Here is a 27,779-nt window from a genome sequence, read left to right as displayed (position 1 = left end):
CCCCGGGCGTGGGAGCACAGGGATGCTCCAACCGGTCCAGCGTCCGGAATGCTCTGCCATCACACCCTGCGGGCCGGGTCTGTTCCAGTCGCCGGGCATACGCTCCTCCTGTCGCAATCCCTTTGGAAACAGCATCGGCGGGTCTGAATCCGGCCTTTGGAGCAGGAGAGACTGGATTTGGTTGTGCAATCTCCCTTAGACCTGGAAGAGGCACTTCGCACATCACTCGCCTGTACGTCTCTGGGGGGTTTGGTGGGTGATGGGCTTCGGGAATAGGCACGGTGTCCCCCATGTTCCGCTCCCTCGGGCCGCGCACGCTCGGGCTCAGGAGTAAAAAAAAATTAAAGTTAAAAAAAAAAGCAAACAACAACACAAAAACACTTAAAATAGCAATAATATCCTTACGGATGCCCGGGATCCCGCCGGGAGCGGGGCGGGCCCCGCCCACTCCCCCGCTCGGCCCCGCCCACTCCCCCGCTCGGCCCCGCCCACCCCCCGCTCGGCCCCGCCCCGCCCTTTCGGGGCGGGGCGGGGCCGAGCGGGGGGGTGGGCGGGGCGAGCGCGGGCGGTGGGCGGGGCTAGGCCGCCCCCTCCGGTCGCCCGTGGAGACGGGCTGCGGGCGGAGGACGGGAGCGGCGGGCGGTGAGTGGCGGGCCTCGGCGGGGGAAAAGGGGCACCGGGTCGGGGTCTCCACCGGCGGGTCGTGGTCTCTGGTGGCGGAGGTGGGTTAAAAGGACTCGGCGGAGGAGGGGGCAAGCGCCAGCTCGGCCCAGTTTGGCCGTTGGTTTCCCCTCACACCCCGCCCCGGGTGGGCCGCGGGCGGTGCTGGGCCCGGCGGGGCGGGTTGGGCCCCGGCGCGGTCCCTGAGTAGTTTTTTAGGTTAGTTTGGGCTTTTTGTGGGGGTTTTGGTTTTTTTTTTTTCTTCTTTTTCTTCCCCTCCCTCAGCTCTCCTGAGGAGCAGTGCCGGTGAGAGTTAGCGCACAGCCCGGAGCCGCTTTCATGCGGTTCAACAAGTTGCGTGCGGCTCCAGAAAGGGATGAAATCTGCTCAATTATGTAAAAAAAAAAAAAAAAATTAAAAAAAAAATAGGAGTTTCTCTTGGAGACGGGGTCTGTGCAGCAGCACCACACGGCCTTCCCACCGCCTGCTTCCATCCATCCGGACCTTCTCTATGGCAGTGATGGATGCACAGGGCTGGGAGTAGGAGACTGCAGAGGGGCAGCCCCAGCCTTCAGATAAATCATTTCAACTTTTATCTGTTTTAACCTGTTCCCACCCGTCAGGCGATGGGCTTTCCTCGGCCCCGCTGGGGTCGCGGCGCTCTGCTTGACGGAGGAGGTTTCCCATGTGCGAGGAGCTGTGGGATTAGTGTGGGAAGGAGTTTAATTAGTGGTAAGCGTCGTTATTCAAGGAGGTTTCGTGCTGATACTGAGATTACACACCCTGTTGCAGTAAGAAGTTTACTTTAGTAACTTTTAAATGGCAATGCTCCATTCCAAGCTTAAATTCTTTACTTTTTGGAGGGGGGGAAAGGGGTATCTGGAGCATATATTGTGTTTTTAGCCTGGTGCTGTTGGGAAGGAGGACCCATGCTGGGCTGATGCCCGTCTCAGCCCATCCATCTCTGTCCCCCCTCGCTGGCACTGACCCCACCGCGGGTGTGGGGGGACACACCGGGGTCTTGTCACGGCTGGAGGAAGGGCAGCACGACCTGCGTTGACGTGTGGCTTCGGGCTGGGGGGGGGGGATTTGTCGCAGCAAATGCGATGGGGACAGACGTCGGGGTTACTGCAAGGCAGGGGAGGGCTCGGGAAGCCAGGCTGAATGCGTAGGAAGCTGGGCCTCGTTAGTTCTGATGATCAGGAAACAATTTGATTAGTATGGTATAGCAAATGGAATTCACAGTAATTTGTCAGGCTGTTAGCTGGCATTTCTATTGACTTAGAGCTAACAGCATCAGTGACAAGTTACTTGTTTGCATTTATCTTGGTTGTAAATTGGTTTAGAAATAAAATTCTCTGAGTAAAATAGTGAGTACTGGACAGCAGTAGCATTTTATGCTACTCCAGTACCACTAAATGAGATTGAGGGATTAGTATGCAGTTAATGACTTCTCAATCCCATCTTTCATCCTTGTGTTGAACGTATTGCAGTCATTTAGGATATCTTTAATCAAGCACTACAGTGGCAAATAGACTCTAGAGGAGAACAACGGATGGGGTCTAGTGCGGCGGTGAAGCACGCTTGCGTTATCACCCAGCTGATGGGACCACCTTCATTTAAAAATTAAGCTCTCGTGCTATTTGGAGAAGTTTCTGAGGGCTCCCAAACAGCAGTCATCACTGGACAGAACCACTGCCAGCATCTCTCATCTCTTGCTGGCATTATACTTAAATGCAAATACTGAGTTGTGCCGTAGGTTTCAGATACTTTGTTTCAAATATATGTCTCTGTGGCTACATAATAACTTTTTTTATGAATACTGAAAGTTCTTAATTTCTTAGGCTCTGTTCCCCGAAACACTGGGTATATTGGAGCCAGATTCACGAGAAGGTCTCTATAGCAAGGTCTGGGACGCAGACAGTAGCACACTGATGGCTCCGCAATCCCTGCAAGCGTTGCTGAAATGTTGAGTCTGTTGTGGAGGATGCTGAACACGACAGCTCTGCGGGGTGGGAAGGTGCTTCCTTCCCGGGCACAGCTTCCCAAACCCCAATGCATCATCCTTTGATGAGGCTCCGTTGCAAAAGCAAATTCAAATTACTGCAGAAGTTCGTGGTACAGCCCCATAAATCCTCACCCTCAGCCATTTCACTTTGTCCCCTGCGCCAGAGCAGAAATTAACCGCACGAGCCAGCTTGACGGGGACAGAGAGGAGTACTTTCCAAGCATTAGCATGGGAAACACCGCCGCAACCTTGGCCAGGCTATGGAGCAGTATTCCTAGGAGGATTGCATTGCTGCAAACTCATCTGCACTTACAAAAACTGTAGAAATGGGTAGGGCTTGCGAGTCTCATGTTCTAGCCCAGAAATACCCTTGTAGGAATCGGTAGTGCAACTTTCTTTAGCTTTAATGGAAAGCAAGTTCCCCAGATCTTGAAAGTAGTTGTGGACTTGCCGTTTCTTGGGAAATTGAAGCTGCAGATGTTTGATGACTCTCGGGATTTGCTTCACATTAATCACTGCTGGAATCGCGCAGCTATTTTCTGAATTTTGTAATATTACACAACTAGACCTCATTTTTCTGAACCCGAACGTTCATCCTGCGTTCAACACTGTGGTCTCTTCTGAAATCACATCTTTTCTGCTCAGCAATAACCTATAGAGGAATGTAGAAGGGAGGGAGAAGAGAAAACACTAATGACATGAGCAAAAAGTTTTCACTCGGTATTTTGCAAGGATTAATGAGAAGTAGCAGAAAGAGCAGAGGTAGTGACAAAAGTTCTCGCAGTGACTGAGTTACGGTAGGATTCTCCGTGGGGTTTTCCAGAGGTAGGCAGAAGTGGGAAGGTGGGGTTGAGCGGTGGGGGTACCCGGGGGAGGTGGGAGCACAGTCCGTCCCTCGGAGAGGCACGGCAGCTCGGGGGGGATGCAGCATTCCCATGCACCGCGACGTAGCGCTTGTTATTGCGGAGCAGCTCGGCCCCCTTCCAGCTACGTGTCCGTGGGGAGGAGAAGGTCCTTAAAACTGAGACCTGGGGTACGGTGTAGCCCACATCTGCAAGTTCTTTGGTTCCTGGGGGCCCCAGGCAGTGTAGCCTGCCAGCGTGGGTGTAGGTGGTTCGTAGCTGTGAGATGTTCAGGGACACCACTGGCTGTATATATTTTTAGTTGTGTTCCTTTCAATATTTGGTAAAGCAGGCAATGTGTTTATATTCAGCTTCCTGTATCTGTATCAGCGTCTTGGCATGTGATGGAGTTACAGAGTTTAAAAAAAAAAAAAAAAAAGTGGGTTGTAAGGGTTATTTGTATTGCAGCTGCTAACGGCTGCGGGATGTGGCCTCTGGGATGCCGCGGGTCCCGGGCCCCTGCACGAGGGGTGCTACCCCGTCTTGGCTCCCCTGGGCTCGCCCGGGACTTGTGCATCAGCTTGGGGTCATCTCCTTCTTATTTAAACAGTCAGCTCAACTTGAAGCAGGAACCAGGCTTGCTCTTCCATTTGTTTACACCATTTTTCTTCCCGTTCCTTCTCCCGTGTCTTCACAAACCTGCCGTACAGGGACAGGTTACTTTTTGGCACATTTTGGTTTTGGACATACGCGTGACCCGAGCCTTACTGCTTCCCTCTGCTGTGCCTCTGCTCCGACACGCAGCATCTGCTCAGAGCCCTCGCTCGCCGTGCGGGTAACGATCCTCCGATGCCGGCTCTCCCGAGCGTTTGGAGGTGGCAAAGCCGATCTTTGCCCTGATGGGAAGAGGGGCAGCCTGGTTCCCCGGTCCCAGCCGCGCTGGCAGCTGCACGGGCCGATGCCAGCGGTGCTCTGTTGAATCATCCCTTTGCTATTCGTAACCTCTCCTTGTGCAGAGGCAGTTGGAGTGCACGGGGGAGATTTTGCCTGATCTTGCTCTCTAAACGATACTTATCTTCGTGCAATGATAGTTATCTTTGTGCGAAAGCTCCCCCAGCTAGGTGCTGATACTCAGAATAACTTCTTTCCCTTGCTGGGGCAAGAACTGGGCAATTCAAAAGCCAACACTAAATGCACGTGGGAGCGGGTGGCTGTGTTATTCATAGGGGGGGCGTAGGATTAACCATGGGGAAGAGGAAAAGTTTTCTGGTGCTTTAAGCTGAGGAGAGCAAAAAAACCTCCCTCCCAGTTTCCGTCGTGATAAGATGATGCCGTGGGACCCAGCGCTGCCCTCGCTGCCTGCGCAGCGTCCTTCGACTGTGTGGGGCTGCTGTACCGGGGAAGCGTAAGGGAAGGTGCGGGATGTTCTCATGAGAGACCGGTGGATATCGTTAGAAAGGGAAAATATGGGCTGAGAACCAGGGAAAACCATCGTGGCTATGAAAGCTGGCGCTGCGGGTCTGGCTTGCAGAGCAGGAACCACCACGGTCACGGGAAGGGTTGGGAAGCCCTGCAAGCAGGGACTCGGTGGCGACCGAAGGGTATAAAGGTGGCCCTGTGGAGCAGCAGAAACAGGCATTCTAATTGTTTATAAATTTAAGTTTTAATTTAGAATTGATTGTAATGTAGGAAGTCTGTCTCTAGAAAGGCTTTTCCTGAGCTGTCTGTCCCTAAGAGAATATGTTTAGATTTCTGTCCTCTGTTGTTAGGTCTTCGGGCTTAAATTTTCCCAGCAACTGGTGGAGTCTGCAGTTCTGAGATACTTGATGTATCTGTGTATACCTTTTGGTTCATAAAAGAGAAAAAGGTTCTTTGCCATGTCATTAATCATCTCGATGAATAGGCAGAGTATTTTCAGGAGAAAACTTCCTTTCTGTTTTTAAAGATAAAATCAAGCAGATACCAAAGGCGTTTACGCTATTTTTTGTGTGCTGCCATATCACAGTGAAGTGCAAGAAATTCTGTCCCAGGGCGGTTCGTTACAGTTTGTGTTAGAAAAACAAAGTTCTTGTGAAGGATCCTGTGCCGTAGCATGGTGCAGCTTTCCATGTGTTTTCAAAATCTTCCCCTGATGATCTTCGTCTCCCTTGCTGATCCCGCTCTTCCGTTGTTTTTATTAAACACCAGCAGCACAGCTGGCAAGAAGTTATCCTCTCTGGAAAGCTACACCGTTGTAGGAAATACTGGAGGTAAACATAAACCAGCATGAAATACGAATTTGCAGTCATGTCGCAGTTCTGCCGAAGCCCAGGAGGCTTTTGTTTCTGAGTCAAAATAATTCCGAAAGCATCTCCAACTTCATTCACCAGGAAAAGGGTCCGTCTGTGCTGCGGGGGAAGAAGTTAAGCGAGTGCAGCAAAAAGTCTCAAAAATGAGAGATTAAATGGAAAGAGCTCGTTATTTTTGTTAATGAAAAGCCATAATCTTTCAGCCACACTCTTGTTTTCCTGCATCATCTTCCTCTGGTAAGGCGTGGTATGAAAGGTGTTATGTTTTCCTGTTGCTTGTTTTTGCAGCCGTCTGGAGCCTGTGTTAAACCAGCAGGGTCGCTGCCCTGAAAATGTAAAAGTTGGTGCTGTTATAAGTAAAATACTCTGTTTTGTTGGTCGTTGCTGTGAATAAGTTTGAGCAGATCCCAAAATACATTTTCAGCTGTGTTTTTTAGATTCAAGCCAAAAAAAGAAGGAGAAAAAAAAAAAGTCAGGCTTTTTGGTCTAAGCTTGGAGCTGGGATAAGCAGAAAGTGTCGCTGACAGTTTTGGGAGACGGACCATCTTCTTCCCAGCCGAATCTGGTTTATGTTACTGTAAGACTTCCAAGGGATTCGTCCTGCGAAGCAGGGATGCTCCAGCTGGAGCTGGCTGCTGGGGCCCGTGGCACAGGAGGACCGGGGCTTGGGCTGCTGCCCTGGGCCGGAGGGTCTGGGACCCGTTTGGCAGCGATATTTCCTCGTCTCTCTCTCCCACGTGCCCTTCCCTGATTTATTCCTTCCCGAGGGTGGCCTGACCTCTGAACGCTTACGCTCCAGCTATGCAGCATGTCTTAAGGAGGGTTTCGGAGGGGGTGCATTACGCCGGCCTCAAAACTATGCTAGTAATGTTGGGTTTGTGGGTTTTTATGACTAATTTGATAGGAGCTTTGATTAGGCAGGAATATTGAGTCTTTATGGCTCTAGGGTGGAAAGCAGCCCCTGTGAGCCATGTTTATTTTTTAGATGCATTTAAAGATTGTTTTGACTGTGTGTTTTGATCTCCATCAGGAAGCAGAAGTCAATAGATGAACATTTTTCTTACTTCTCCTTAACAATTTTCAGGGGATGTGACCAGAGCGAGAACTTGCATAGCTAAGCGAAGCAGAAGCTTTTCCATTAAAACGCGTATTTTGTGCAGCAGAGCTCTGTAAAGGAGGGTTACGCGTTGCATTTATTTTTTTGTTTCCTTGCTGTATGTGAAAAGCACAAGCTTGGCACTGGGACAACAAGGACTGGCTGCGGCGAGGCAGTCTCTTTTTGAATGCAATTTATTTTCTTACTCCATACGATGATTTTAACAGCAGCTATTAAAATTTTGATGCTGTTTCTGACATGGGAAGTGGCGTGTGATTTATAAAGGAGATGCTGCCCGTGCTGCCAGCCCATGGCAGGCAGCACATCTCTGCCTTGTTAAGGGCCATCCCTTGGGAACTTTCAGTGCTTTTTTTTTTTTTTTCCCTCTTGTTGCCTGGGAATGAGGGAACTGAATTGCTCTGGCTCCTCCGACTCCATCGTTGCTGCCCGGGGAAGGCTGGGGGCTGCGTGCTGCAGCCCGGCCCCTCTGCCAAAGCCTTTCGTGGTCACTCTCTGTGCTGCCGTGTGCCAGCCAAAAGGCAGCAGCCACCCCGCTCCTGCCCTCTCCCCGCTCATGGTCATTGCCATCGCTTTGTCCCGGTGCATCCCTCTGGGTTTAGTATGCCGGGAAATGGCTCTACATTTCACGCATGCCGGGGCTGGTAAATCTCGTAGCTAATTGCGTTATTCGGCCGGTTACTGAGCGGCGCCAGGGCTCTGCGCCAGATCTCTGCCGGCCGTTTGGCAGATGACGGTTGTTTTTCTTCCAAAAAGTGTCAGTGGCGATTCTGGATCCTGCCGTGCCCTGGTTAATGAGTTATCTGTGCCCCAGCTGCTTCGCCAGTTTAGTAAATGCCCGGTGCATATAATCCGTGTTTTGCACCATATTTGACGGTGGGTGTCTCTACAGGAATACAAAAGTATATAAACACGTGTTGTAAATTACAGGAAAGGTTAACAAAGCAATTACAAGTCAATGTTAGATTATTAGTTGCTGTTTTAGAACTTCACATGTGTATTTGCACACCCCGTGTGTGTATTGCACTGAATGTGCACGCCCTTAGACTTCATGCAGCAGCAAAGCAATGCAAATAAAGACAACTTTGCTTGTAAATAAAGTCCCCCCCTCTAGCTATCACAGAAGGCATGTCACCTTATGTTTTTTATCATCTTCTCTTTTACCCACAGCATCAAGGCAGCCAACTTGGTTTATGTTTGTATTTGTATAATAGATAGATGTTTTCAAACAAATAAACCCTTGTGATCTTTCAGGTGTTCTTCAGTCGCTGGTTTCTGTTCTTGGCGATGCCGAGTTGTACATATCAGGCGCCCAATTCCACTATCATTCATGACCAAAACTCTTAGAAAATTGCTGCCCTTATTGAATTGTCATTGTCATGTAGTTTTAGTTTAGTGGTTTATACAATGAAAATTTAAGAAGGGTGTTAAATATAGCGTGCTCCTGATTTGCCAGTCTTACAACGGTGAGCAGTATCTGGCGCAGGAACTTGTACGTTTTAGGATTGATCGAATTCCAGGATTTTTTTTTCTGGGTGTGTAAAGGCCTCCGTAGGAAACGTGGGCTCTCAGATTTGTTTCTCCTGTGGTTTAAGCACAGCTGCTAGAATATATCAATGGAGGCTTACATGCCAGAGAAGTCTGCAGGAGGCAAAGTAATACGTGTGCTTAGCACCAGCTATGCCAGCACTTAATGTAAACCTGCTCAGGGGTTTCCCCCGAGTAGTTTAACTCATTTTAAAGCCAGTAGCTTTTCTCACAGCCGCTTCTGGATCTCGTCTGCCGTGGGTCTGGGTGGGACCTCTGCCTCGGGAGCACCGGCTTCAGGAGGAGCCGTAGTGGCAGTGAGGAGGCGGTGCGAAAAGGCTGCGAAAACTTATTGACTTCATGCACATTTGGGAGGTGGCCAGAGGGAACTGGGCGCCCATGGCCATATCCTCGGGAAGGGAAATAGGGGAGCTGGCCGTAAGAAAGGTTTGAGGTAGATTTTTTTCAGTGAGGCCAATCTCAAAATACCGTAGTCGTCGTGACTAGAATTAAACCACAAGCGCTAACCCTTCTTAGCTTTGGCTTTCTTGCACTATGAAGTACTTACAATTTTTATTTTACTCTGTTTCAGGATCATTACACCGATAAAATCAAAGCAAGCCGGACAGGTAGCAAGACTGCCTATGTAGGTGAGTTTCCAGTACATGCTTGTTCCTTTCTTTCATGCAAAGTATCAAGCAGCATGACAAGTCCCAAACCCCAGTGATTTAATTTTATTCTGGAGTAGAACAAATACAAAATACTCGGCAGCCTTATGGAGGAGAGGCCACGAGGATGGCACCGGCTCCGTGGCAGCCGGGCAGGCGCTGCGCTTGTGGCTCGGTGCAGCGCTGGCTGCTGCCCGCTCTCTGAGGTGTTAGCAGCAGTGGTTGCTGACACTCATTCACCTCCGTTTTTAACTGCCTGACCGCTCTCACGTTGAATACTAGGGGGCTGAAACGCTGTTTTGAATGGGCTGCTTCTCCCACGGAAATTAGCTTTCCTTGTTATTCCACAGTTAGCAAGGGGCAGCGTGGAAGTCTTCATAATTTCTGTATTTGCTGTGTTACGTGTGTATTGTTTGACCATCTCAGAATGCAAATTCTTCCTATATTCACCCCAATCTTAAAATAGGTACTTCGATAAATTCACTTAACCAAGACGCTTGTGAAATATTTTGCACCCTTTCGGTGGCTTTGAGCTGAGAACCATGGAGCTCTTCACAGAGCATCTCCCACCAGCGTCCTCGGCTTTATCTCTCTTTCAGACTAAAGAATTTGCTGAAGGTCACATAACCTGAGGCCAAGCTGGATCTCGTGACTCCCAGTCTGGTGCTTTAATCACAGACCGCTCCTGCTTTACATGCTGTAAGATGAACTGATTTTGATACAACTAAAAGTCTCTTTGCAAATGTCTCTTTGTAGTTTGTGTACGTCTTTTCTGGTGTGAGTTAGCTGGGTAGTGCCCTGTGGGGAGAAACAGGTACCTTCTGTGGAGAAACTGCACCGCAGTTCGTTAGGGAGCACAGGTTGTCTTTACTAATGACTTCAGGCCGATGTCTTTAAAATAATACTGCTCAGACGTTTTTCAAAGTAACCTTGATCTAGAAGTCAGTTTTCACGGCTTTCATTTGTATTAAAGATATAAAAAGTTAAGTCAGAAAAAACGCAGAGGAAAATAAAAGCAGGTTTTTCCACTACTCGTTTCCCAACCAGTAAATTGGGTTTGACAGAATCACGTGTATGGTGGCTGACTTTGAAAATCAAACGTAGCCGTAGCTCAGTTTTGATCAGCAGGATGGTACTGGGATAACTTGTGAAATGGAGGTTATGAAGGAACGCATCCTTAATTAAATACCCAGAACACTAAATCCAATTGAAGATCTTGGGAGTTGTCTGTTTTCTTTCATCTCACATTACTTGGGATTTTTATACATTTTAGAAAGACTAATTAGGACATTGGCAGCATTGCTTATAATTTAAAAAAAGATCTCAACTGTAAAATCTCTAAATATTCTCAAGTGTAAATTCTCTGAAGAAGCAAACATCACAAACTGGTGTTCCGTGCTTTAAGGAGCTTTTGTTCTCCATGTGCACTGACGGGCTGCTCGCCTCTGGGGAAAGCAGGTGTATCTGCATGCCCAGACTTCCCCTCACTAACCTAGCGCTAATTACTGCACCTTCTCCGAGAGCTATGGATGGAAGGAGAGTTTGTCGTTGCTGTATCTTTTCTGCTGTAAAAGTGGTTTTGAAATCTGCTAATATATACTGTAATCCAAACAAGAGGCAAGCAGACTGAACAGAGCTGAGGTGTGCCGGTCCTCCGCTTTCAGCTCGCTTTTATACCTCAGATGTGTAAAACCCTGTCTCTGTATTTGCTTCAAGCTCCCGTCGTGTGCAAGATCTGCACTTGTGCAGACTATATAAAAGACCAAGCGACTTTGTGCAAAACAGAAGCATCTGCGCCCAGCCGTGCCCAGCAAAACAGGAGTTGGGTCTTCTGGGGCGCCTGAGTTTCCCCGATCCCTTCAGCCGTGGTGCTGTGCAGGGTGTGCATCCCAAAGCATCCACGTCCTTCGCCAAAAACAGTGTGTGCAAGTACTGCAGCTGCCAGATGTTTCAGGTTTTCTGTGTGCGTGGTAATAGTGTGCTCCTTGAATACGCAAAGGAGTTGTTTTTGTTTGGGGAGGATCTTGTTTTCTTTTACCAAACCCAAACTTTTTCTAGCGTGTACAAAATATTTGTGCCGCGATTGTAAATCTTGTCTGATACCCATTTAAAAATCAAGTCCTCCTCACCGGCCAGGAACCAGCTAGCTGTCACTGTCGCTGCCACTACTAACAGTTTGGTTCACGGTAGTTGCGGAGGCAGGAGCAGAAAGCTTCCCCTGGCCGCCGGTCCCCTGCGATGGCAGCTAGTGCAGGCACCGCAGCCGGCAGCTGCTGAAAACTATCCAGGCCTTGGCTGGGGCTGTGCGGAAAGCGGGCGAGGGAGCGGGGTGCTGCTTACAGCCCCCCGTGGTACCCCCAGAGCCAGCGGGGAGGTTGTGGGCAATCACGGTCGCCGTTTTGCCTGGGAAGTTTGCATCGTGGGTACTGCGTTAAGCACTGCAAAGTGCACGAGTGTCTCCGAGCCCTTCTCCTGCTGCTAAGCTCTGGTATATCGCACAACCTCGTCTCTCCTTTCGTCGAATGTGGTATAAGTATCACAAGCGAGAAATGACCAGAAAGCATCTTTAATCCATATTTCATTTTACTACTCAGTTCTGTTTTCTTGCTGAGGACAGGGCCCGATGTTTTCCTGCTAACCCGGTTTTATTTTCCGTTCTATTTAGTAGCATAGCAGAAGGAAAAGATTTCAGCCGCGGCGTTTCCCTCTGCCGGGCATCTCGCTGTGGTTTCCACTGGGTGTCAGCACGGCCCCGCGCTGGGGCCGGGGCGGCAGGAGCTCTGCCAGCCGCTGCCACCGGCTTTCCCTTCGGCTGCACCCACTGCTGGAAAAACCAGGTTGGCTGCATAACCGGAGCAAGGTGCTGGCTGAGGTGCAGCTTTGCGATGATGGGATCACCCTGCGCAGGCGCGAGAGGTGGGTGAGCTGGGAAGGGGCTGTTTTGCTGGAGGTACTGTTTCCTTCTCCGAGCAGAGCAACCGGTTGGAGCAGGAGGAGTGTCGAACATGCCCTCCTCGTTCCAGTGCTCTCTAATTAGGGTTACGTCTGGGACAGCTGGTCCCCGTTTCTGGAAGATCAGCGTGGATAACTTTTGTAGCATTTACTTTGAAGGTGTGGATGTGATAAAGAGCGCTCCCGGAGAGGTGCTGTGGATATATGCATGCAGGAATCGGTGTGGGCCAGGCTGTGTCAGATCAGGGCTGCTCACCCTGCGCTTCCTCCACACCGACTCTTCCACTCTTTTTCCACACTCGATACGCATCCTGGCTTCCCAGTTCTAAAATCCTCGGGCCTGCTGCCTGTCCTGCCAACCCGAGGCACCTCCTTCAGGCTCCTCAACTCCGTATGGTCGATGTTGGGTGAGAAGAAGCACCCCCGAGGGCAATTTGGGTTTCAGGTGGGCAGAGGCATCCCCTGGATGCGCCTTTCTCCCACCTGCTGCTGCCATCGGGGACCCTGTTCCTCTCCCACCCTCCCTGCGGGTCACCTCGCAGGGACCGGGCAGCAGCAAAAAGCCTGTGCCCAGTCCTGCTGCGCAGCGAAGAGAAGATGGCGTTGGGGAAGGGGCCTGGGATCCCCAGCCGCCCTGTGCGGGAGGGCAGGAGCAGATGGAACCCTACGCTGGGATGCTCGACCTCAATGCAGGGAAGAGGGGAGCACGGTCTCCCAGCCGGCCGTGGGAGCCGGCATCCCCTTCGCCGGGCAGTTGTGGAAAGGCGCCGCTGCATGCCGGGACGTGCAGGATCTGGGGGGGCATGCGTCTGCGCTCAAAGGGACTCCGAATGCTTGCAGCAAATGCCATTCCCCTCCAGGCCTGCTCCAGCGCAAAGAGGCGAGCGGTTTGGCTGAAGGTAGTGCCAGGCGCTTTGAGATTCCTCCAACAGATTCTTCCCTCAGACACCTAAAGATTAAAAAATCAAGGCCACGAAATATCACAATTAAGAAGACTTCTTGGCGCTTGTGTGCAACCATGTTTCTGTACGCTGGCATGCCTCGCTATGCTACGATGCACCTTCGGAATAGAGTTGTTTATTTCGGCACCCAGCTACGCCTTTAATGCTGGCGTCAGGCCTCTTGGCTTGGACTCGGAGAGTTTTTAGGTTCTGCAAGTTGTAACAAAGCTGCTCCCGAGCAACATGTCTGCCCCGTAGGAAAACCAACAACCGGCATTCAAGTCCCAACCAGCCGCCAGCCTTCACGCTCCCACACGAGTGCCTGGGAAGGCGGCACGTGCAGAAGCACTCGCAGCACCCGGAGAACCCGTGGAAACCTTACACCGAAACACCCCACACCCTGCTGCTGCGCCTGGTGCACGTAGTAGTGGTGCACGTAGTAGTGGTGCACGTAGTAGTGGTGCACGTAGTAGTGGTGCACGTAGTAGTGGTGCACGTAGTAGTGGTGCACGTAGTAGTGGTGCACGTAGCCAACAGTCATCCCTGGTGCCGGAGAGGGGCTCTGGCATCACCCCCTCCTTACATGGCCACTCCAGGGGCCATCGTGGCTCCTCATCCCCACTCTCCATGAGGACCGACCTTGACTTGGCAGCGGACTTGGCAGTGTTAGGTTTACGGTTGGACTCGATCTTAAAGTCACTTTTCCAACCTAAGTGATTCTATGATTCTTTGACTGTAGCTGCTGGTGCCTCTCCATGCTGCTTGCAGCCCCTTTTCCTCTCGCTGCCTTCTTGCTTCTTCCAGCCTCCCCAGCCCGTGCACGGTGTCCTGCTTAACCAGGCTGGGGGTGAAGGGGGGGCTTGCCTCCTGCAGTGCCTGTTCCCCCTGAAGCAGACCGCGGCTGGGCTGCGTGGTGCAGGGCAGGTGCCTCCTTTGAAGGTCTGCCGGAGAAGCGCCAAGGTGGGAGAGGAGGTGCTGCTCACCGTCAGGAGTTGGGACAGAGTCTTTGCACGGGGGTAGAGGGGCTGCAAAGCGCTGCCTGATCGGGGAGGGGGTCACCCTGCCGAGGAATGGGCAGCGAGCCCTGGGTGGCAGCTCGCTGCGCTGTCCCAGCCGTGCCCTGGGCAACGGCACAGCTCAGCCTCGGGAGGAGCGAGGAGCTTCATAGAGCAAAAGCAACCATAAGAATGCCACCTTCCTGCCCAACAAATCTACTCTCTGTATTTTCAGAAGCAAAATTGCTGACTTCAGAGATAGGAGTAAGCTCCTGGCTTTTTATTCCTGTAAGTAGGTAAGAGGAGACAGCTAGATTGAGGGTTTGACGGTGTGTCACTACCGAATAGCTTGCAGAGGCCCAGCTGAAGGCAGCGGGGCTGAAAGGGTGCCAGGGAGGATGGTGTTGGTAAGTAAGGTCACCGCAAAATGGTTTTGCAGGCAGCACTGTGAAGTAGCGGGCAGAGTCTTTATTATTGGTGGTGATATGCGAAACGGATCGAGCTTAAAACTGTTTCAGCAAAGACTGGGGGGGGGGTTGCAGGACTGGTGACAGTTTCCCTTGTAAACCTGCAGCATTTGTTGTGGAATCACTGAAACCGTAAGCACGAGCTCCTGCGGTACCATGTTGTGGTTGTTTTTTGGGGCAGAAATGCTGCCCAAAAGCCACCTGGCACCGCTGAGCGGCTCCTCGGGATGCATGTCTTTCCCCCGGCAGCAGCCGTGCCCGGCGTTAGCTTTGATACCCAGCTCAGTGCAAGGCAGCACGTGCGGAGTGTGGGCTGGATGCGGCCCAGCTTTGAACTTTTCAAGCTGCTTGCTTGTTTCTTTTTTCCCCTATTACTGTGTTTTTAAGAAAAGCAAAATAATTTCCATGGTGGTGGTTGTTTCTGGTTTTTCTAGCAGGCTCAAGCGGGCAGCAGCATCCAAACATTTCCGAGCTGGAGGAGCTCCCAGCGGCGACTCAGTGCTGGGCACGGGGGCAGCAGCGGCGGCTCCCTGGGGTGCTCGCTGCTCCGTCCCATGGGAGTTTGGTGGGGGCAGCCACCCGGGCCCGCGGGGCACCCGAGGAAAGCCCGGTGCTGCTGCAGAGCCGTTGATGGTGGGTGCTGTGCAATGCCCTTAGCGAGGAGGGATCCCCTCTGCCAGCACCCCCGGGCAGCGTGCTGCAGGGGGACTGGGGTTCACTGGGAAGGCCGGTGTCCCTCTTGCTTTTGGAACTGCTCGCGTCCTTCTTTGCCGGTGGTTTCCTTGCCGAATTTGAAGCCTGCCGTGCCGCCGCCTTCCTGCAGCCCCCACGGCGAGGGCAGAATGCGGAGGGCATTTCCACCCCGCAGGGCCCGTATCGCCCCACAGCACGGCTTCTGGGGCTTGAAAAAGGAGATGGCTTAGAAACTTGCGTTTGTGGATGAGCTGTAACTTTAGATTCGTGCCGACCCCCAGCTGTGGGCCGTCGCCCTGGAAAACCAGAGGCTGCCGGCATGTTAAAGGCATGCACATTTTATATGCTTTTAGATGCCATAATTGTTAGTGTTGTTGTGTTTTGTTCGATCCGCTCTATTGATCTACAGTTTTAAGTTATGCAACGTAAAAGCTGTTTTACTTCAAAAGAAATAGTAACAGGATACCCTTTTGAACCTTTATTCCGCTGCTAGCTGGGGTTCGGAGCTCCAGTATAAGCTGACTTTACGTAACTGGAGCGAGTAGGGAACTGTTTGCAAGGCAGAGCTGCTGGGCGATTCCCGGGTGTACTTTAGCAGTGGTGATTTAATTACATTCCACTCAGCAGGTGGTTCGTAAGTCCTGGATCTAAAAGAGTAAAAAAGATAGATTGGTGTTTAATTATCCCGGATGGAGCCCCAGTTTAATGCCCAGCCGCGTACCTGCCGAGGCTGTTCTGTGGGCGTGCTGCATTGTAACCTCGTTACTGAAAGCCTGCGGAAAGAAATAGGGCAAGGCCTTGAAAAATAGGGTTTTTCTAGGGAAGAGGGGCAGCTCCACCTGTTTGCAGGTGTTTCTGTTCTTATTTATAAGAAAGAAAAAAACGCAGGCGTATGGCCTGCATGAAGCGCACTGGAAGTTTCATGTGGGGTTTTTTTTTTTTTTCTCTTTCCCTGGCAAAGTGTGGCTGGTGAGCATCCTCCTCTTTCAAATGAACCTAAGTCCTCAGTTTTCTGTGGAAAAAAGTGTTTTCCCCAAAGGATGAGCTAAGCCTTCCCACTGGCATATTTGCTCCCTTCATTTGTTGACTCCGCTGTTAATTACAGAGCCCTAGCCCAGCATGTGCCTCTGCAAGCCTGCAGTACCTGGAGAGGGCAGGCAGCTTTGCTCCCTCCTGTTCTTATTAGTACCTTCTTTTCACTTCTGACAACTTTCAAACAGAGCAGAGGTAGGGATGAACAGTGAAAAAGGGCAAGAGGTAACGACGAGAGCATGGTAGTGTGTACCATGGTGTTCCATGGGCTGGACGTCTGTCCTCTCTGCGGGAAGCCGAGGGATCCCGGTGGGGTTAATGGCTGCTGCAATGGAAACTGTTCTTCCAGTTGTCTGTCTCACCGCACCTTTCTGCTCCTGCAGTCTCCTTGTATTAAGAAGGGGAAAATCAAAGCTGCATGATGTGCTCAGGACTGAAAACAAAGAGGTCATGCTGGCTGGCACAAGCAACGCCGTGCTGCAGCCATGGCCTTGCGGCTGGGGGGACCGAAGGGCAGGGTTGTGGGGTGGCATAGCTGGAGAAGGCAGACAAACCTGCGAGCCCCTCGCTAGCCGACATGAAGCACAGGCACAAAAGCTTGCTTGTGTTATTAGACCAGCCAGCACAGCTGGAAAAAACATACCCCGTCTGTTTTCAAACGGTAGCTGTTGATGTTTTCAGAGCGCTTTTTCTGCAGAAAGGCTTTGCCTTGGGCACGATGGCCAGAGAAAGCTGTTGGTGGGACTGATTATTTTGTCTCTTTTTAGGCTGTGAGTCAGAGACAACTGAGAGTTGCAGCCGTGCCCGCAGCTGCTGTGGGGCTAGGGAATCTCTGTCATCGTCAACCTCAGGTCTGGCAAGCCCTCGTGCGGCTTTATCACTTGTGAGGGACTGAGGTTGTCACTCACTGCGTGTTCCTGCAGCAGCGGGCACGGGGGACCCCTGCCTTGCCTCCTGCCTAGAACAGCCGAGATCACACCAGCCGTATTTTATCGTAGGTGGTGAACTGAAAAACCTGTTGGAACTTTGGTTTTGGTCCGTTTGATAGAGAATGAATAGTTGCGACTGTGAGTGCTGAGGGACACAAGCGATCCCGATGAGAAAAGTGGTGGGACAAGCTGGGCTCTCAGGGTATCTTTGCTTTCGGCTCGGGGCTGCCCACTGAGCATGAAGGCTTGTTTGCTAGAAATTGGAGCGGTGCCCTCACCGACCGAGTGGTCTTTTTCTTTAGAGAGTGACTTAATTCTCCTGGGAGACATCCCTGTCCCAGAAAAGCCCCAGGCTCCGAGGGCACGAAACCCCAAGTTCTGCAGAACTGCGTATGCCGCCGACATAAATCTGCAGTGTTCTGCAGTTGCTGTTGTCTGAAATCAAGTGGACCCTCTGAGAAATCCTGCGGCTCGAGATGGCCGCAGCAGCTTAATTAATAGGGTAGGTTGCCAGGAACTCGGAGGGAAAACAGTATTATTGGGTGATGACCTAGTTGTTTGTAAATCTCTCTGTAGAAGAGATTTAGTAATCTTAGGAGGACTATTAAAGTAATGCTGCTTATGTTTGTTTGAAGATGAGGAAACACAGCAATTTAATTTTCAAATGTTATGGTTTGCGTTGTTTGTTTTGTTTCTTTTTTTTTTTTTAAACATCTAATTTATTAACAAAGCTAACCAGCTGGGAAAATAAGCACTGAAACTTTCCTAACGAGGTCATTCATGTAGGATGGGAAGGGACTCCAGAGAAACTCGAATGTCTCCAGTGGCAAAAGGGGTTTTGGGGGTGGGGAAGGGAAGGCCAAGCAAAGTCAGCGTAGGCTTGCCCCAGCGAAATGAGAGGAGAATGGTTCATCTTTTAATTTTGCAGTAACTGTTTTTTAACCTTATATCTTTTTAAAAGAAAAAAAAAGCACTAAAATCGGCGGAATCGGCAAATGTTAAACTATCTTACTTCTCGGAGGTGCATGCATTACTTTATGAAAATAAATTGCTTTGGGTTGTGTTTTTTTTCACACCGTAGTGTTTCCATATAGTAAGTGAAAACTGCGGGGTCTGGAATGGGTTTTTGGGCTCAGTTTGTAGTGGATTCCGTGCTTTTCGTGTCCATGTGAAACAGCTCCTTGTTATTCCAGAAATGATTAGTTTAAAGCACTCGCAGTCAGTTTGCAATGCACCAGCAGAGTTCCGTTATCAAATTCAGCAGCTGCATGTATCGGCTCTAACAGCGCGTGTTGGAGGTTCTCGGTTGGAAGTCTCATTTTTCACCAACGCCTGAGCCTGTCGGGTACGGGGAAGCTTTCGCAGCTGCGACCATCTTCTGCGGGTCCTTCTGGGCAATACCTGCGCTGCAGCGAAGCTGTTGGGTCCGGTGTGCCTGTGCCTGGCTCACAGGTCCATCTGCCACCTCGGCCCCAGGGTTCTGCAGAGGTTCTGAGCAGGTTCCCTCTGATGCTGGTGATGAGGAGGCAGGGAGAGCCGGGTGAACGCAGTGCTCTGATCCTGTGGTTTTATTCAGATCAAAACCCCCAAAAGGTAGGGTTGTCTGATTTCTCACTGTATTCTTTGCAAAGTAAATTTCCCAAAGTAGCCAATAGTCTCGTGTCTATTATCTTTTCTTAAGAGTACTACCTAAACATGAGAAATTCCTTTTAAATTCCTCTTCTACCGTTTCAGTTCCACGTAGTCGAGACGCTGTTTTGTATTTGCACGTCTCCCACTTGGTGCCTGTGGACTCACTCCGTCCGGAGCAGGGTCATTTTCCTCAATTGCTGCTGGTGCAGGATGACTTCTTATAGAAATGACAATCCCATAACAAGAACATCCTCCAGACACGGCGTCAGCACCTCTCCTTGGGCCTGGGGAAGGGTCGCTGATGTAAAGCCTAGTTTACATATTGAGCAGAAGTCCCGGTCGGACTCTTGCAGCCGTTTGGCCTCGGCGAGCACCAGGATTAGGTGATGAAACCCGGATTCAGCAAAGCCCTCGGTCTGGTAGTTTCCCATTGCAATCAATTGCTTTGAGTCCCAAAACTTGGGCTCGAATGTATTAATGGCTTTGAGCAGAATAGGGCCCAGGTGCTGTTTTTGTGTGTTGGAAGGGGGCTGTGGCAGCAGAGCAGCCGTCCCCCTGCCCGCTTCTTGTGGCACGCCAGCAAAGGCAGGAAGCATTGAACAAAAACCGCAAAATCTGTGTCCTTTTAAACTTCCTTTCTAGGAACTCTAGCTTAACAATTAGCTTTTCAATAATTAAATTCCTCAAATTATCAGATTAGACCAAAAGTCTAGTAACAGAAGACTCCTGTTATGTTTCTAAATGCTGTTTTAAATGAGCACATGGCGCTGTAGAGTGCAGCCTGCTTGCGTTATCCATCGGAGCTGAGGCTGCAGCTCTTCGGGCAGTCCCGGTGTGCGCAAGACGTGCAGGTCTCCTGGCTCCATTCACTTGGCAACAGCATCGCAAAATCATCGGGTGGGTTTACCGGTGGAGCTTCCACTTGTTCTGGCTGCTGTCGAGTCACGGGAGCTCCAGCTTGGTCCTTCTCGCTGCCTCCGGTGAGTAGCTGGTAGAGGTCAGGGTCCCTGCGAGCAGGACCTGCAGCGGCACCAGGGGAAATGGGGGTTCTCCCATGGCCATCGTGTCCCCCACTCTGTGGCATCAAGCCCTGGATGTGGTCCCGATCCTGCCAATTCACATCAGCTAAAACACGGCCGTGCCCCTCGGGATGCGAGGCAATTCTCCTGATTTTATAAAGTTCTGGTTTTGTGTCTGTGATGAAGCACGCAGCGTGTTCCTGCGTTGTTCCATGTGGTGCAAGCCTCCCCGGCTCGTTGAGTTGGCCGTCACTGCCTTGAAATGGAAGAGGCCTTCTTGTCTGAGTCACGGCACTGCAGGGCTTACGCTGGAGGTGGTTAAGGCACCACGGCCTTTGCCTTGAGTTCCAGAGAGTCTTCACTTTGTGTTTTACAAATAATATGGCATGCATTCAACATACACCTGCCATCGTTGCTTACAACGAGGAACATGCTCCAAGTAGCTTGCCCTTTCCCAGCTATAAAGCAAAATGTCTGAATATTAAACCTTTGCAAACAGATTTATGACTGTTTCCAGACAAAGGTGTTTATGCTGTGTCACTCAGCATTCCTCCTTCTCCTGAGTAATTTGCAGATTGAATCACTAAATGTGCCATCAAAATGCATTTTAATATTTGGGTGCTACAAATATTAGTAATTCGGGACGCATAGCTGTGTACTTGCTGTGGGAAGTTACAGCTCCGTGATTAGCAATAACTCGACTGTAATATGGTGGGTCTGGGTTAGTAACTAAGAGTTTGTGTCGTGATGTTGATACAGAGGATATTTCGGACTCCCATGCATCTTAACTCTCCTCCTCGCAGCCAAAGCATGCAAAGACTTCACACCTCACCAGAGCAAACAACGCTCCCAAAAAACTCCGTACCCGCGGCCGTGCCGAGTAAGTAGCCGACGGCGCTGGGAGATGGCAGCCCCGGTCTGGCAAAACCAGTGCCCGTTCCTGGGAGCGAGGGTCTCGCGCCTGGTGCTCCCGGCGTTGCCTGGCCCTGCGCGCTCGTGGCTGCGTCTCAGCTGCCCTGCGCTGACTCATGGTTTGGATTTGTCACCTCCTGCTTCGTCGTGCATGGATTAAATGCGAGGGCTGGAAGAGGCTTGCAGGGCTGGAGGATGAGCTGCTTTTGTGCAGGCAGTCCTGGCTCGTTTCCTTCGTGCTGCTCTGAATGCAGCACCGTGGGGCAGCGGGGCAGTAGGTGCCGAGTGAGGATGAGTGCCTGGGTCTTCGGTTAAGACGGTGCCATAGAGGGAGCGCTGCTTCGCAGAGGAAAAACCCTGTTGGCTTTTTTTTAATTTTGCATTAATTACCTTCCATGGGCGGTAATCACGTGCAACTCGGTCTGTAGGTGACCTCTCTGGAACACAGCGGGAACTTTGGGGAAATTTTGGGGTGATGAGGGGCTTGTGGGGAATGCAGGCAGTGGATGACTGCCACAGACCGAGGCTCGGATTACTGACCGGGCTGTTGCGGAGGTGAAGCAACCACGGTTTACAAGCTGTCCTCCTGCACAGTCGGGGTGAGTCAGCCAGCAGCGTGTGCTGCTAGCCCGGCTTCCCCGGCCTCTGTGTCACGGGCGTCTGCTCTGCTCAGATTTCCTCAGCTTTGCTGCAGCTTTACTCGTGGTAGCTGCATACAGAAACCCGGGCTGGAAATGTTTAGAGGAGTGGAAGGTACACGCTTCAGATGCAGCGTGTCTCTGAAATGGCCGGTGCCTTGCTTGCTGCAGGACGCTTGCTTGGAGCTGTGACCTCGAAACTGGCACACGTTTAAAGGTTCTAAAATTGCAAAAGGCCTTCTGTGATTTGCCCTGAAATCGGTCATTTGGAGCATATGCAGCATTTAAGCTAGTTCTGGGTTTCGTGCTTGTCTCCTCCTCCTCCCAGATACAAAGAGTTACTGGGAAAGCAGGCCAGTGAGCTAAACAGGGGGCTGTTATATGGCCACTCCGATTCATGCAGATTGCAGAGATTCGTGAGTATATTCTTAGTATTTGTTTCAGGAAATAAGTTTTTAGTGATACCTGATATCAATTATGAACGTCCCTCCTACCTGCGCCTGAGCAGGCGGCGTTACCTGCCCCTTGGCAATCACTCTGCCCAAAGCGGTTGCGAGGAAGGTCGCCCCACGGCCCGCGGCTGGCTCTTCCCCAGCTATGGCAGCATCCCTGTGCTGCCCTCGTTGCAGCTCGGCCGCCGAGCACTGCTCGGCGTTCGCTCTGCTCTGCACCGCCGCTCGCCACGTGCAGCCTGATCCTGCTCTCGCTGGGCTTCGCTTCGTTTGTGATTCACTGCGGGGATGTTGGAAGAGCAGCAGAAGTCAGCCGTGAGCTGTAAAGCATGAAATTCCAGTTAGCAAGCCACTTGCAGTACTTCTCACGGTGGATCGTAGGGCTGCAGAGAAAGCCAGGCGCGCTCGGTGCCACGGGAGCGTGGGTCAGTGGATCGCTCCAAAAGAAAACGCTGAGGATGCCATGCGGAGGGGTGCTTGCTGCTGGCTGTGCATGGTTCCCGGCCAGCAGAAAGCACCCATGGGTGCCTGCACTACTGTCAGAGGAGAGCTGGGAGGTGTATGGCAGTGTTTTGTGGGCATCCCACATCTACCATGGGTGCTGTCCGCCGGCACGGGCTGTGTTGGCCTGACACGCACCGGGGGTGAACTTCAAACCCAGGGCTGGTCTCTGCAGAGGGAGGGAAAAATTTGGAAAATCTGGGCCCTGCTGAGCAGCCTAGAAATGAGCTGCTGAGCAGCCGAAACGGGGACTTGGTGCAAAATGATGCTGTTCCCAGCTAGCTGGGCAGGCACAAGCACCAGCTGGAAAAACAGCACTACTACCCAGGCCGAGGTGTGAGAAACCTGAAGCCTACAAGGAAACGCTGTATGCAGCGCTTGGAAAGGTCACATGTAGCTACGTTGGACTCGAGTCCCTGTAATGCAATAAACGATTTAAGCACAGCACCACGGAGCCAATTACTCTCGTGGATCCGTGGAAAACAAACGGCAGGGTTTGTGCACAGTCCTGCTAGAGATTGCGTGCAAGGATTGGCACAGAAAGGACAGTTTCACAGGCTAGGGCTGTCCTAAACCAGCTGCTCTTTGAACTCCTGGGTACCTGAATAATTTAGCAATAAGCTCTTTGCTGCTGCGATGCCTGTAGGGATATTCTTTTGAACGCGATGCTGCATGGTCCTCAGCCCTTCCCTGCTCCTGCTGCTCCGTGCACGGCTAGTTTCCTTCCAGCAGCAGCGGTTGGATGGCTACACGGGATGAGAAACGGCCGGGGATGCCGGGGGCACGCAGCAGGAAGGGTGCTGCAGGGAGATGGGGCGAGGTGGCCTTCCGTGTGGCACCGGCGAAGGGACAGCTCGTGGTGGTCCGATAAGCCAGGGCAGGCTCGAGCACGCCATATGAGTTACGTACAGCTGAAGAAGCTGAGGTTTTCTGGGACTACCAGGAGGTTAAGACCTCCAAATCCCGAGTGGTGTAAACGCCAGTGGAGCGCTGACTTACGGTGTGCAACTAAGCATACTTTTGTGGACGTGATGAAGGAACCTCGTTCGGGTCTTTGTTGCAGAGCGCCTGCAGCAAAGCTCAGGGACAGCAGTGCCAGCACCAGCAAAACTGACCCTTACCTGTTTACTGGTGCTGCCTGTCCTCTTGGACCTGGTCTTGAGTCAGAGCTGGCAAGTGCGTTGTCTTCCTTGTCTGGATACGGTCGCACGTGGGTGATCCTGGTTCACTCCTTGCTGTTTGGTGGGGTCGGGAGCATGTCTCCTTCCTTGGTCCAACTCGCAGGGAAGCGCCTGGCATCCTGGCACGGGCTGGGCTCCCCTGTAAGCCGGCGGCACGTGCTGCCCTCATGCCGCTTGTGGGCATCCCGCGGGTAGCTGCAAACGGGGGGTCACGCTGCAAAAGCCATGCTCGGATTGCTGCCGGACCGGCCGGCTGAGCCCAGCGGAGAGCATCCTCCCTTCTCGCTAGACACCATCCAAACGCCGGCCCTGCGTCAGGATCGATGCTTTGCATTCTTACCCGGTGAAAAAAAAAAAATCCCGGAGCCGCTCGGGGGTTTTTTTTCCGCCACCCCCAGCACATACGGCCACATGGGAGCAGACAGCAGCCGGGAGCGCGTCTCTGAACTTTGCCTTCTTGTTTGCCTTTTCCCCTGACGTGTCGTAAAGCTGCTGCGGGGCTGCTGCAGACCTGAAACGCAGCCCGGCCGGAGAGGGGCGAAGGAGGCAGAGAGGTTGGGCTGGCACGGCTGATGTGGCCGTGCCTCTGCCCGTCCTCCTCGCTGCAGCGGGCTCAGCGGAGGGGCTGTAACCAGCCATGAAATCCTCCTCCGCCTGCGAGAGGGAGAGGAGGGGACACTCTTCATCCCCAGTGCTCGGGCAGGCGGGCAGCTCTCCTCCCTCCCCAGGACTGTCCTTTCCCAGGCAGCAGGATCCCTCCCGCAGTAGCGGACACAGAGGCTACATTTTTTTTTTTGGAGGGTGTTTTTGGTTCCAGAGCATCGGTTGCCAGCTGCTTCTCAGCTGACCAGTCCTGTTGTGCAAAATAATTAAAAAAAAAAAAAAAAAGGGCACTTTTTGCAGCGTGTCGCGGTTGCCTCTGTGTATAAAAGCAGTTTCACGTGCTGTGCCACCTTCTGGAAAACTAACCCGCTGTCTTTCAAAACAGAGCTCCACCACTTCACTGAAAATGTCTGGCAAAACGGCTAGCACGACCAACAACATAGCCCAGGCCCGAAGGACTGTCCAGCAGTTGAGAATAGAAGCCTCAATAGAAAGAATAAAGGTGAGAGCACATCCTTCTTCACGCCCCTTTATTTTCCTTTTTCCCCCTTCCAGCTGCGGGGTGATAAGGAAGTGTGCGCGTGCACGTGTGTGCCCGCAGTTCATTTTTTTCCCCCCATCTCAGAACATGACATTTATGTTTCAGTCCAGCAAATCTGAATAAATCTAATTCTTGTGGCCACTTACCAGCAGTATCCTCAGGTAGCTCGGTGCTTTATAACCTTGAAGGAGAACTAAAGCAAAATATGAAGTGCAAATCAAATGTGCGAAACAGAAGGCAGGTATGAGTTTCCAGTTTTGTGCATATTGTGTTAATTGCGTGATTTTTTTTTTGTTCCATCCTTCAGATGGCTGGATGCTACGTCTGCAAGGAGGTGAATGTGTAGGGACATTATAAAAAAAAGAAGGTAGCGGAAACTGGATTCTTTTAACTTAAGGCAGAAAAGAAACCAAACTTTTTTCCCGGCTAGCAGCGATAGGATATTGGCTACGCTAGGAATATTGCCATCTCGGGTTTTGCCGTGCTCCTTGAATTGCTGCCCAGCCCCTTTTGAAGGCCAGCAAAGCAAGCGTAGAGCCTGACGGAGCCCTTCCTCAGGCGACGGGGGTCAGGAGCGGCGCGAGGAGGGACCCTGCGCAGCATTCCCGAAACGCCTGGTCATCTGAGGGCGCTTCTGTTTACTGTCCCCAGCTTTACAGATGAGAAGTTCCTCGTTACAAACCGACTGTATTATTTTGAGACTTCTCCTGTTTATTTTTAGGCTTCTGTAGAAGCCGTGTAGGAGCCGAGCGGTACTTTTGCCTGGTGTCACAAACTAACCCCAAAGAGCACCGGGGTCCGTCCTTTTCTCCTCCCTGCAGATGAAGCCGGAGCGAGCCCGTGGCAGCGTGTCTTTCGCAGGAGACGGGGCCCTGGAGAGCGCGTTGATCTCCGAGCACCTCTCCTGTCCCGTGCAGGGACTCTGTACCCATCGGCAGCTCTCAGCACGTTTGATGATGCTCCCAGTTACGGGGAAATACCATTTCATGGGTTTTTTTTTTTCCCTCCCCCCTGTCTTCTGCAGGTGTCAAAAGCATCGGCAGACCTAATGCTCTACTGTGAAGAACACGCCAAGAAAGATCCGTTGCTAATGGGCATACCGGCTTCTGAGAACCCCTTCAAGGACAAGAAGACCTGCATTTTGTTATAGGAGAGCGGCAGCTCCTCCGCAGCCCTCCTGGGCAAAGCCAGCCACCGGCAGGCGTATAGGCAAATACTCTGTAAGGTACCAGCTATTAACTGTGTAAGAGCGGCCATTCTTTTACCAAGCGTATAAACGATTTCTTAAGCTTTCTAAAGCATTTCTTCTGTTCCCTATCTTTATTAGGAAGTGAGGTTTCAAACTGAATTAACTTCTTTCTTGTCCAAGGGAATGGGGTCTCTGTCAAGCCCGCGAGCGCTGCGCCGGCGTCCCTGCGGTGGGCCGGGCAGGGCGAGCCGGGGGTCTTGGCCTCTGCAGGAGTGGGTCCCGGTTTCCCTTTTCAAGTTACACAAGACCAAAGTTGCCCGAGCTTCGCTGACAGAGCAGAGGCAAAGGTGTAGAAACCCGATTAAACATCATTGGTTTTACATTTTTTTAATTTTAATTTTTTTTTTTTAAATTATGTACGCGGGGCAGCGGGGGGTGTACTGTGTCGGTAGCGTGTGTTTATGCACAGACGCATTTAGAAGTGGATTATCTAGCAAAAGCTACCTTGAAAAATGATTGTAGCAACTGCTGGTGAACTCCAGGGAGCCATGCCCGCAGCCTTCCTTACGCTGGCTTCTCTCGACAGGGGTTTTCAAGCGTAGAACCTCAAGCGTCAAGAATCAGAGATCTGCAGATTTATTTCCCTGCTTTTTAAGAGGAGTCGAAAAAGCAGGATTTTCAGCTTTGATTCTGCTTCTCTGCGTTTTCTTCTCTAATTAAAAAATCTGTGTTAGTATAAAAAAAAACCCTGTCAAAAGAATCAAAGGCAGCAAGGCCTGGCTTTGTGCTGAGCTGGAGGCATGGTTCCGTCGCTCGAAGTCCCGGTTATATTTTGTGCAGGGAGTCCGAATTTAGCTCTTTTTTAAATTCATTTTTAAGGGGGGAAAAATGCCAAATAATATCCAGATTGTGATTATGCAGATATAATTGGAGGGCCTTTCCGTCAAGTCAGTGATTTTATATATATACATAATAAAAAAGTCTTTCTCTCTCTCTCTCTCTGTGTATATGTGTATATATATAAAAACTTTAATAGTATATTTATACAAACATTGCATATTAACAGAAAACTTTGAAGGGACTGAAAATAATACTGACTTCAGCTGGCTACAGATGTCTTTCTCTGTGGCCGGTGGTTCAGAGGTTGAAGTTGCGGTCTGCCAGAACTGTGCATTTCTGTGATGATACTTACAGAATTTATTAACCACTTGTAATTTACTGTCTTACGTTGCGTATTTGTCATTTCTATATTAAATTATATACACGCTATTGATATATATTGAGAAATTACATATTTGTTTAACGAGCTTCTTTAACAAACAGTTCAAAAATCGACGTACAAGACTGACAGAAAGTTGTGCTGCTTATTCTGTGCTTACACGCAAATTATTTTTATAATTAGAGTATTTTTCTAGTGAGAATTTTAAAAAACAATAATGTAGATCCACACTAATTTTTTTTTTTTTTTTGCTGTGTTTGTGTCTATCATTTTATAACACCTCTCGTTAAAAATAGTTAATTAACCTATTAATTAATTTGGGTATGCAAGACTGTAACTGTTGAGAGAACTTCGGCTGTGCTCAGAAGTGTGCAGGCAGGCATGCAGGGAGGGTAAATAACCTCGTGTTACTGCCTGAATATTGTTCTCCTATCAACCTGTTGTCCCCACAGTAATCTGCATTTTTCTTTTGTTTGAGCTCCCGGCCCCCACCCCCAAAAAAAAAAAAAGAGATCACCCGTGCGGCTGCAGAGATGCTGTTCGTGTCTGGCTTCTTTTCTGTATTGTCTGCCCTTAAATAAAGCCGCAGCAGGGACTGGTTGGTGATCCAGCTGTGGGGCAGTGGTTGGTGATCCAGCTGTGGGGCAGTGGTTGGTGATCCAGCTGTGAGGTCCGGCCAGTACCCTGCCCTGAGCTGGAGCGTGGCCACCTCCCATCGTTCCCACCCGTCACGCCGTGTCCGTACTGGTGCTTAACTCTGTCCTTTCTGACAAAGA

General features: G+C 50.9%; 1 protein-coding gene across 3 annotated transcripts; it reads left to right on the top strand.

The window, feature by feature from the left end:
• Positions 1-671: 671 nt before the first annotated feature.
• GNG12 (G protein subunit gamma 12) lies at positions 672-26,777 on the top strand. Of its 3 annotated transcripts, none has more exons than XM_050900812.1 (5): positions 672-722; positions 9,032-9,089; positions 9,707-9,806; positions 24,440-24,556; positions 25,620-26,777. In XM_050900812.1, exons 4-5 carry the CDS (start codon positions 24,461-24,463, stop codon positions 25,743-25,745), a joined length of 222 nt encoding a protein of 73 aa, XP_050756769.1. In that variant the 5' UTR covers positions 672-722; positions 9,032-9,089; positions 9,707-9,806; positions 24,440-24,460; the 3' UTR covers positions 25,746-26,777. The 3 variants fall into 3 exon arrangements, with proteins under 3 accessions (XP_050756769.1, XP_050756772.1, XP_050756770.1); XM_050900813.1 differs by lacking the exon at positions 672-722 and adding an exon at positions 5,743-5,759; XM_050900815.1 differs by lacking the exon at positions 9,707-9,806.
• The last annotated feature ends 1,002 nt before the right edge of the window (positions 26,778-27,779 follow it).

This window comes from Gymnogyps californianus, chromosome 8 (assembly GCF_018139145.2).
Source record: "Gymnogyps californianus isolate 813 chromosome 8, ASM1813914v2, whole genome shotgun sequence".
Classification (NCBI taxonomy): domain Eukaryota; kingdom Metazoa; phylum Chordata; class Aves; order Accipitriformes; family Cathartidae; genus Gymnogyps; species Gymnogyps californianus.
This window is presented reverse-complemented; position numbering and strand designations above follow the sequence as displayed.

What these genes read in the sequence shown, in the direction of transcription:
- GNG12 (XM_050900815.1), top strand. Translation starts at nt 24,461, where the DNA reads ATGTCTGGCAAAACGGCTAGCACGACCAACAACATAGCCCAGGCCCGA. An exon ending in CCTCAATAGAAAGAATAAAG is followed by an intron (nt 24,557 to 25,619) that starts GTGAGAGCACAT and finishes TGTCTTCTGCAG; the next exon opens with GTGTCAAAAGCATCGGCAGA.